The sequence below is a fragment of the Cajanus cajan genome, chromosome 10, assembly GCF_000230855.2.
Source record: "Cajanus cajan strain Asha chromosome 10, NIPB_CcT2T_4, whole genome shotgun sequence".
Taxonomy (NCBI): domain Eukaryota; kingdom Viridiplantae; phylum Streptophyta; class Magnoliopsida; order Fabales; family Fabaceae; genus Cajanus; species Cajanus cajan.
Window position 1 is genome coordinate 11,839,378 of NC_138526.1, and position 11,522 is coordinate 11,850,899.

At 40.4% G+C, this 11,522-nt stretch overlaps 1 protein-coding gene across 1 annotated transcript; it reads left to right on the forward strand.

The window, feature by feature from the left end:
• Positions 1-2,214: 2,214 nt before the first annotated feature.
• On the forward strand, positions 2,215-3,780 carry LOC145949333 (ERBB-3 BINDING PROTEIN 1-like). The gene is made up of 2 exons (XM_083065552.1): positions 2,215-2,600; positions 2,680-3,780. Exons 1-2 carry the CDS (start codon positions 2,466-2,468, stop codon positions 2,818-2,820), a joined length of 276 nt encoding a protein of 91 aa, XP_082921678.1. The 5' UTR covers positions 2,215-2,465; the 3' UTR covers positions 2,821-3,780.
• The last annotated feature ends 7,742 nt before the right edge of the window (positions 3,781-11,522 follow it).

The window sequence follows — 11,522 nt, forward strand, 5'->3', positions numbered from 1 at the left end:
TTTTGATTTGAATTATAATTTTTATAATATTTAGATTTATTATGATTTAATTTTTATAATTTAACAATCCAACCCTTAAAAATAATGTTTATTTTTAAGATAAATATTATTTAATTATTTATAAACTTTATTTATTAACATAAATAAACTTTAGTTATTAACATAATTATTTAATTATGTTAATAGTATATGAAACTAATTAAAAATTTGATACTAAATTAATATGATTATCCGACACAAGTGAAATTTAAAACAATTTCTTTATTTTAATCTAATTCAATAATAACATGTTTGATTTAAATTAAATTTTAAAAAATTATTTATTTATTTATTTTAAATAAATTAAGCACAAATTAAAAATATATAAAAATGCTCATAAATATTTATTTTTTATTTTTTAATATCCATTTTCTTTTTTTTTTTAGGTTAGTAGCAAGTAGTTTTGCCGGGAGAAAAGCAAAAACAGAAGGGGGAAAGAGTGAGTGAGTGAAATTTGGCATCAAATTTTGAAAACCACCCCACACACACTTTCACCCTCCATCAAACTCCAATTTCATTTCTCTCTCTCTTCTAATCCCAATTCTCTGGTCCCCCTTCCCCCATCCATGGCCACCGAAACCCTAGAAGACTCCAAGGCTCCGCTCCACAACGCCAAATCGCCACCAGCCTCCGAGATTCCGAAGAAGGAGGCTTCAGCGAAGCGGGGTTTGCCCTTGAGGGTGAGGGACTTGACGCGAGTGAAACGCGAGGTCGCACGGTTGGGGGAGAGGGCGTAGCAGTTCCGGTCTCGTCGCGAGGTCAGGAAGTGGAGCACGTTTTCCAGGACGTTCTCCAGGACCTGGTCCGGGAAGGGGGCGTGGGGCTCGGACTGAGCGCAGGTTCGGCTCTTGGAGGTCGAGGATTCCGCGATTTTAGGCTTGGGCATTTTCGTCGTCACCAAAACCCTATCGTTCGCCGCCGCGTTCTCTTGCTGGCACTGGCGATTCCCTCAATGTCGACGAAGGCGGGGGGATTTTCCTGCCGCTAGTAGCGGCGCTCCTCTCCGACGTTGCCAAACAGGTGAATGTATTTGTCATTTTGACATTCTATTGTCTGATGCTGTTTGTGTTGTTGTTGTATGGCTCAGGGTGCGCTTTATTTTGGAGTGGAGACATTTCTCTTGAAGTGTGAGACATGGCTTTCTGAGGCATTCTCACCTAAAGGGTTTCAATCTACTCAAATACAACTAGAGGACTTGATTCAAATTTGGAAATTTGGCTCGGCCCTTGGTAAAATTTGTTGTTTTTAATGGCAAACGTCATTAACTTGCAACTTCAGCCCTTGCTATTCTTGCTTTTGGCTATAACACCACACGGTTTATTCTAACAACTGTTATTTATTTATTTATTTATTTTAATGTATTGGCTTTTGCAGCAAGTGACTTTATCCTGCACTTATGTATGGGCTACCTAGCAAGAAATTTTGTATGTACTCAACTCTTTCACTAGAGCTTGTGCAATAAACAGTAATCTCATGCCTTGGAATGTTTGTTCAATTGTTAATCACGCATCGTTGTGTCTCTGTCTGCCCATAAATAAATCTTGTGAGGTGCTTTTACATACCTATTGATTGGACTATTATGTTCTGTAATTTCAGTTGCATTTATTCTGTTAGAAAGTCAGTTAGTGTGTTTGTTAGTTGCTGACTCAGCAGTGAGTCATAGGGCTTAGCTATATAAGGGTTTATCCTCTGTACTGCTTCTCTTAATGATGATCTCATAGTTCAGTTTCTCTATGTTATGTTTTTCTCTAATTTCTATTATGGACTCAAGTTATTACTGAAATGTTTGTGCGGTTGTACATATATTATCATGTTAGCATCCCTTTGGTGACAATTTCTTTAGAGTTTAGAGTGGGTTTTCAGGATATGTGAATGTGAATTACAAAAACAAGATATCTCTGAGAGTTGAACTGAAACCTATACCCTTGATATAATGATTTGTTTTATTCATGCATAGTATTGTCCTGTGTGTGTGGTTTGTTTACTTTGTTTCCTGAGGATATGGTGCCACCAAGAGACTTGCTTTTCATACTACTGTTTGAAACTTGAGAGTCATATCTTGTATTTGTAAATTAAAATGGAATTGTGGTTATTAAAAACAGACTTCAATTGCTGAAGATACGATCATGATATTGTTAGTCAAATAAAATGCATATGGATATGTGAAAGGCAATTACCCACTAACCTCTTGATATTTTGAGTGAGCCAGTTTTCCTTTAGTTAATTTGTTTGATTTCTTCCTTTTCCTGTTGCCTAATTTAAAATAAGCTGGAAATAATCATATACATAGATGACCTTATTTTTAACAATTACTCATTTTCTAATCACTTATCTTTTTTCCACAGAACAAGGATGTAACTGAGGCAATTCAAAAGGTTGCTGCTGCCTATGACTGTAAAATTGTTGAGGGTGTTCTTAGCCACCAAATGAAGCACTTTGTTATTGATGGGAATAAAGTTGTCCTTAGTTTGTCTAATCCAGACACCAGAGTTGACGAAGCAGAATTTGAAGAGAATGAAGTTTATGCGATTGATATAGTAACCAGCACTGGAGATGGCAAGGTAGGTTAATTATATCAACATATTTACCAGTATAATACAATTTATGAATGATAATAAGTATATTTTCACTCTGTTGCAGCCTAAGTTGTTGGATGAGAAGCAGACTACTATTTATAAGAGGGCTGTTGACAAGAGCTATCACTTGAAGATGAAAGCATCTAGGTTCATCTTCAGTGAAATAAGCCAAAAATTTCCAATCATGCCATTCTCTGCTAGGTAATTGTCTTAGAGTCAATGAGGTAAGAGAACTAAACACAAACATCTTTTTTAGCTTTGGCAATTTTCTTAGAGTCAATGAGGTAAGAGAACTAAACACAAACATTTTTGTTGGTCTTTCTTCTGCTTCTGTGATATTTGGCTGCTATAAAATGTGTTTTAATTATAATAGTTAATCAATATATGGGTTTTGTGACTCTGGTAATCGATTACAAGAAATAGGTAATCGATTACCAGAGAACCTTTTAATAAGTGAATTGCGAACATGTGATTCTCATTGTCTGGTAATCGATTACATGTATAGGTAATCGATTACATGTATAGGTTAGTGGATATATGGGTTTTGTGACACTGGTAATCGATTACAAGAAATTGGTAATCGATTACCAGAGAACCTTTTAATAAGTAAATTGCGAATATGTGATTCTCATTGTATGGTAATCGATTACATGTATAGGTAATCGATTACCAGACTCTTAAAAACAAATGGTTCCATCAAATTTAGTCATCAACAGTTAGTGAGGGATTCATCCCAGTTAGTGACGGATAAAATCCGTCGCAAATTGTGACGGATTTAATCCCTCACAATTTGTGAGGGATTTAATCCGTCACAAACTGCGAGGGACTAAATCCCTCGCAAATTGTGACGGATTCTACTTAATTAAAGTCTTCACAGTTTGTGACGGATTTAATCCCTCACAAATTGCGAAGGATTTAATCCCTCACAAATTGCGACGGATTTTTATTAATTTCTAAACATTTATTATTAGAAATTAGTGACGGAAATTATACTATTTGTGATGCCTTAATTCCGTCACTAATTGTGACGGAAAAAATAATCCGTCACTAAATATTTTGTGACGCCAAATTTTGTGACGGAATCATTTCCGTCACAAATTCCGTCACTAATCAATTAGTGACGGATTTTATCAAAATTAGTGACGGATTTGTTCCCTCTCTAATTTTAATTTTTCTAGTAGTGTGGCATAGAATTAACCATTCTCCGATTAACTCTATAAATATGAGAAACATGGCCCGTGTGACACCCTCTACCCCAACATATATATATATATATATATAATAATAATAATAAAAAGAAATATCTTATTGGATAAAAAAAATATTTAAAATTGAAACGACAATTCCAATAATCATGTGAGTAGAGAATTCACATTCATGTCCTTAATCCAAATAGCAAATAAAATTACAAAAAATAAAAATTGAATTTTCCAAAATATATACTTTAATAAATCATAAACAATGTCATATTCTAATTCTATCTATGTCCCAATGTCACATGTCCTATCAGAGCAAAACCCAACATAAAAGCCTAAGCTTCATCACCAACATCCTCAGCCTTACGCTAATGATCACCTGTATATCAAACAAGAGAAACAACACAAAAGAAGGGAGTGAGAAACATCTCACTCTGGCTCACGGTGTAGGAACGCACACCGGATAGCCAAACACAAACAATACAGTTACCTCATAGATCAATTAACAACAATAGTTTATTCAATCATCCAAGTCATACAAATAGTAATTTATCATCATTTAATAATAAGGATGCACATGCATGGACACGAACTTCACATTATCATGCATGTGGCGCCAGTAAAACATCACATGGCATATTGCCGCTAGCAATACACGAAGAGTACTCTCACTAGAAGGATATACTACCAGATGTAGACCCCTAAAATTGTCCGGGTCGGAAATAAAGCTTGAAGACTCTTGAGGACTGAAGGAAAGTCAGCCAGAAGGACTCATGGAAGGCCCTAGGAGGATTCTCTGTAGGTCTAGAGGTCTTGTAATAGCTCAAAATAAGGAAGTGGAGGGAATGAAGCCCAATACGGCCTCCCAAAAGTTCAGTACGGCCGTATTGAACATTTTGAACTACAATACGGCCGCACTGAACTCAATACGGCCGTATTGAGGTTTCTTGAACTTCAATACGGCCGCACTGAACTCAATACGGCTGTATTGAGGTTTCTTGAACTTCAATACGGCCGTACTGAATTCAATACGGCCGTATTGTAGTTCAAAACTTCAATACGGGCCGTATTGACTCCAGGGCCCGTATTGCGCCTGTTCCCTATAAATAAGACGTCATTTGGACGTCATTCCACACTTTTACACTGAGTTTTAACCCTCTTCTTGAGTATTCTGGGTTTTTTTGAGCAGTGCTCTACCTAGAAATCACTCGGAGAGTTGATCCGACAAAGTTCTCGAGTTCTGAGCTTTTTGCTTGAGTCTCGAACTAAGTCGAAGGGAAATCCTCTGGATTTCCATAGTTAAAATTTTCTAGGAGGGAGCGAGCGGGCTTGTAGAGCGAGGGAACGCCAAAAAGCTTCCCAGTTTTACTTGAATATAAAAGCACGCTTCAAAGGTTTCTTTTTAAGACCTTCCTTTTACTGCTTTCTGTGTGTATATTTAACTGTCATCATGTAGATAGTTAAGTTATAATTGTTTAGAATAAATAGGGGTAATTTAGTAATTTTGCACTATTATTTTTAGAAATAATCTGTCATAGGGAACCCGAAAGGGGCGCTGTGGGGTGCTAACACCTTCCCCACGCGTAACCGAATCCCTTACCCGACTCTGGTTGTCATGGCCGAAGTCGATTTTTGAATCGATTGCCTTAAACTTCTTTTTCCAATGTTTTGAGTAAAACATTGGTGGCGACTCCATGAACCCTTCCTTTTTATGAAAACCGCTAATCCATGGAGGGTCCCGCTTGGGATTAACATGGATTGGTGAGCCTTTTAATAAAATTGCTCGTTTGACAAGGTCTCAGTTTGAGAATAAGTCATTCTAGCAATCCATATTTTTAAACAAATAAAAGAGTCCAACCATCCATCGCGAATGCCGAAAGCCCGTTTCGGGCCGGTGGCAACAGATGGCGACTCCACTGGGGAAGCCTCGAGAGTCAGTCCCATTTAGTGACAGATTATTTTTAACAAAATAATAGTTAAAATTACTTCATTACCCCTTGTTTGTATGATAACATGCTTTATTTATATGGCTTTAATAACTGTTGTATGTTTAATTTTCCGCAATTGTTTGAAATATAAATTGCACACAAACCTTTGCACACAACAGTTCCCTCTATACCCGGGGGCATGAGTGGTAAGCCATAGGGAGTGGATGTTAGTACGGCCGGTTGTCGAATGGGTCTATAGGTGCCCGTAGACCGTTGTCGGAAAGCATCACTCAAGGTGATAACCATGAACTCGAGTCCGACAGTGCGTTGGAGCTTTCCATCGGCTTACGACGAGAGGAATTGGGTCCCTATAATGGGGGCACCTTGGGGGCCTCAGACCGGTGAGAACAGTTAGAACCACCTTGAATATGCACTTTTCTGCAGGATACCCCTACCTCGTGATTCGCTCGTGACTGTTCGTGGATGAGTGAATTGTTTGTGCATTGTTTATGTGACATTGTTTGAGCATACATTGCATTTCTTTAAACATACAACATTCCTTTTTAAAATAAGAATAAATAGGAATAAGAATCTTCCATTGCATGGTGTTAACATCTACCTTCATCACATTCATATAGGTAGTTTCCCTTTTCACCCAAAAAATACAAAAAACAAAATACCCAAAAAAAAAAGAAAAAAAAGGGTTATTTATCCAAACCAAGCAATATCATGCATCATCTTAGGGACATCCTAAAAACATGATAATGCTTAGTTGAATAAACACAATGCATGCATATTCAACGTCATCATCTCATATCATGTATTCTTATCAAAGATCATGGAGGGATCTAGATTTGCATTTCATACATCCCTCCTAGTAATTCATCAATAAACATTAATAAAAAGAAAGAATTAATCGATGCGTATGTTCAAGATGGATCGCACGCCGTTTGTTATTAAGTGTAAGCCAACAACCGCGCCAAGCGAGCATACGTCAACTCCGTTGTTGGTAATCAAGACAAACAAAGGGGAAGGTCCAACGCCGTTACGGATCATCGCTCCAAGGCCTTTTCCCTACGAATCAAATAAGGCTGTGCCATGGATATACGACATCCATTCTTCTGCCGACAGCGATATTTCCAACATCGCTGGACTTGGGGGCATGACTAGGAGTGGCAGGATCTACACTCCCGAAGATCTTCATGATAAAGCCCCCAAGAATAAAGAAAAAGAAGAAAAGAAAACCGAGGAAAAAGAATCCGAGGAGGAGACAGACGAGCTGTTAAAGTTTATCCGACAGAGCGAGTACTCCATCGTGGATCAACTTCATAGGACGCCAGCAAAGATTACGCTGTTGTCGTTGATCCTAAGCTCCGAACCGCATCGGCAAGCTCTGTTGAAAGTTTTGAACGAGGCATATGTGTCGCATACCATCTCCCAAGACAAGTTTGAGGGGATTGTTAGTCACATCACGGCTAATGATCACCTGACTTTCACCGATGAAGAGATCCCCGCCAAGGGACCTAATCACAACAAGCCCTTGCACATCTCCGTAAAGTGCAAGGAGTATCACATCGCAAAAGTCTTGGTAGACAACGGATCTTCCTTGAATGTGATGCCCAAAAGAACGCTTGATCAAGTGTCAATCAAGGGAGTCCAAATGCGCCCGAGCAACATGATCGTTCGAGCTTTCGACGGATCTAAAAGAGAAGTAGTGGGAGAAATCAATCTTCCAATCCAAATTGGACCCACTATCTTCAACGTCGAATTTCAAGTGATGGACATTACTCCGGCATACAGCTGTCTCCTTGGCCGACCTTGGATTCATGATGCGAAAGCTGTACCCTCTACGCTCCACCAGAAAGTCAAGTTCATAGTGGGTGACAAACTGGTGACTGTACAAGCTGAAGATGACATACTCATCAGCAAGCCATCCAACATACCTTATGTGGATGCAGCAGAGGAAGCTTTAGAAACCGCCTTCCAAGCATTGGAGATCGCCAATGTTGAGACATTTCCCCGAGAAATGAAGAAGGTAGCCCATATGCTCACCAAGAATGGATACTTGCCGAGACAAGGACTTGGCAAGGACTCCCAAGGAATTCCGGAGCTACCCATCATCAAGGATAATCCGGGGAAACAAGGGTTAGGATACAACCCTGTTAAAGATCAAAGAACGAAGAGGAATCAAGATCCTTCTCGACGTTCTTTAAGCCAGATCTTTAGGAAGGCCGGTTCACAAGCATCAAGGCCGGTCGTCGTCATCAAGTGCTCTCCTCCTTCCGATAGGGATGTGTAAACCTGATGACTATTAGAGATTACTCCTCGGGGAAAGCCCGACCCCCGAGCCTCGATAGGGCACATGTTTCCACTATGATTATAATAAAATCATTCTTCATTATTTCTTATTGCTTCTTTTCTTGCTTACAATAAAATTCTAGACCGCATTATTTAACCCTGTTTGAATAAACATAAATGAGGTTAAAATCGTCTTAATAAAAATAAACCCGCATCTTTTTTTATGTGGAAGTGTGTGACAACTTGGAGCACCTTTCCTTGGCCTCAATAAGTGCCGTCATGGATAAAAAGAAATCCATTCAGGACAAAAATCCTAAAAAACAAAAAGCTCGGCAGGAAACCCAAAAAGGGGACTGCGCAAAAATAAGAGCAAAAGACCCGCTAGGAATCCCACAAAAGGGTGACCTAGGCAAAAATTAGGGTTACAAAATAATGAACAAAAACAAAAGCCCGCTAAAACTCCACAAATGGGTGTTTTAGGCAAAAGTTAGGGCAATCGAAAAACAGAATAAATCCATGATGGTACCACCAACTGAATTCAACAAAGGGGCTCAAGAAAAGCTATCCAAGTTATCAAATCACAAACGTTAATAACCAAGACGTGCTTAACTTCATAAGTGTTTAATCAAACAAGCCTAAACACTTAAGCCTACCATTGGCCAAGCCATTCTTACAAAATCCATTTTTCAAAAAATAAATAATCCCCTCTAAAACACAAACTTTCGAAAAAATATCCTTTCCTTCTTTTCTCTCTTGTCCCAAACGATTTTTGAATAATCTAGTGGAAACATGGAGATATAGTAGTCAATAGGAGGGTTGACACATCTTCTAAAGGAAAGGAAAATCATTTGGTTGATGACACCAAAATCAAATACGCATCATTCCTCGGTTACGGAAATCAGCAGAGCACAGCCCATCTGGAGGAATGGCAAGATCCAAACAGAGAAACGCATCGGTTAATTCTTTTGAAAAATGAATCCAATAGAATTAGGTGCATCATACCGCATACATGCATACAGATGATAGGTGTACTGGAAGATCACTTATTCTCTGTTTATTAAAAAAAAAAAAAAAAAAATCAAACTTCAGAAAAAACAAATGCGCCCGTATCATGTTCAGTACACCCGTACTAAAAATAGGGTTATGAACAAATTTTCAACTCAATACGGGCGTACTGAAATGGATATGGCCGTATTAGCCACAAAGAAATTTTCAAAGACCTCTTCATGAGGCAATTGCATAAAACAGAAAAATAGGAAAAATTGCTTGTGTATGGCAGCGGTCAACAAAAAAGCCGCAAATCGACAGAAAAAGCAATCAAATACAGAAAAAGCCAAAAAACGACAAAAAAGGCAAAAATACAGAAAAAGTCAAAATTCGACAAAAAAAGGCAAAGATTCCAATTGTACAGAATAATTGAGCCTGGAGAGGCTTGCCGAAATAATACTCTCTCAGAATAACTGAGCCTGGAGAGGCTTGCCGAAATAATACTCCTTCAGAATAACTGAGCCTGGAGAGGCTTGCCGAAATAATACTCCTTCAGAATAACTGAGCCTGGAGAGGCTTGCCGAAATAATACTCCTTCAGAATAACTGAGCCTGGAGAGGCTTGCCGAAATAATACTCCTTCAGAATAACTGAGCCTGGAGAGGCTTGCCAAAATAATACTCTCTCAGAATAACTGAGCCTGGAGAGGCTCGCCGAAATAATACTCTCTCAGAATAACTGAGCCTGGAGAGGCTCGCAGAAATAATACTCCCCAGAGAAAACTCAGCTTAAGCTCATGGAACAAATCCCCAGCGAGAGCTATCAAAGCAAGATCGTCAAAATCCCCAATGGAAGCGCGATCATCCAAGCAAAATATTCAGTCAAAGGACTTGAAACTTCCTCAGTGGAAGATAGCTCTCTGACTCAAGCGCTGAGTGAGGCTAAGCCTGCAGAGGCTTCCTAAATAATACTCTGGGATACATAAGATCCCCAAATCCCCAGTCGCCTACTCAAGAGGCACCCCTACAAAAGGAGAAAAATAAAAAAAATCAATAACCATTCCCCAAGCGGAATCCGGCACTCAGCCGAACACCAAACATCAAGATAATTCGCCTACTCAGAGGCACTCCTTCAAAAAGAGGAAAAATCGAAAGATTAATAATCATTCCCCAAGCGGAATTCGGCATTCAGCCAATCATTGAACGTCAAGATGATCCGCCTAACAGAAGAGGCTAATCACAACAAAACGACAAAATCCCCCAGCGGATGATAGCCTACATAGAGGCAACAAAACCAGAAAAACAAAAAGAGTCATCCGAATAAGGATAACCGGGATACTCCACCAACGTCAAAGGACGTCAGCCAATCATAAGGCATCGCTCACATCAGAAAGAGCATCTTCGTGTCTACACCCCAAGGAAACAGAAATTCCTCAATGGGTACCAACTACGCAATGGAAAGTTGGGACACAAGAACCTATGAGTAACTGCACATCCCCTAGACGGATCCCTGCGTTATCCAGCCCTCAGCGGCACCAAAATCAAAAACAAATCGTCGAAGCAGCATCGTGGACTGTGGAGACAAACTTATCTCAAAACCCTGGAGAGGGCAAACTCACCCTGGAGAGGGCAAACTCAGCCACCCTGGAGAGGGCAAACTCACCCTGGAGAGGGCAAACTCAGCCACCCTGGAGAGGGCAAACTCACCCTGGAGAGGGCAAACTCACCCTGGAGAGGGCAAACTCAACACCCTGGAGAGGGCAAACTCAGCCACCCTGGAGAGGGCAAACTCACCCTGGAGAGGGCAAACTCACCCTGGAGAGGGCAAACTCAGCCACCCTGGAGAGGGCAAACTCACCCTGGAGAGGGCAAACTCACCCTGGAGAGGGCAAACTCAACACCCTGGAGAGGGCAAACTCAGCCACCCTGGAGAGGGCAAACTCACCCTGGAGAGGGCAAACTCACCCTGGAGAGGGCAAACTCAGCCACCCTGGAGAGGGCAAACTCACCCTGGAGAGGGCAAACTCACCCTAGAGAGGGCGAACTCAGCCACCCTGGAGAGGGCAAACTCACCCTGGAGAGGGCAAACTCAGCCACCCTGGAGAGGGCAAACTCACCCTGGAGAGGGCAAGACTCATGCTACCAAAGTGACTAGAAGCGCGGAGGTATGCACCAACCTGGAGAGGCTACTCAACAATTTTCCCACCTGAAGACACTACAAGTCAGAAGGATGGCACATTCCCCGGACAATTGGGTCAACTCCTTTACTTATCAAACGGTACACCAAAAGGCCGTTTGACTAAGTAAAGGGGGGGCAGCTGTTGACCCCTAAAATTGTCCGGGTCGGAAATAAAGCTTGAAGACTCTTGAGGACTGAAGGAAAGTCAGCCAGAAGGACTCATGGAAGGCCCTAGGAGGATTCTCTGTAGGTCTAGAGGTCTTGTAATAGCTCAAAATAAGGAAGTGGAGGGAATGAAGCCCAATACGGCCTCCCAAAAGT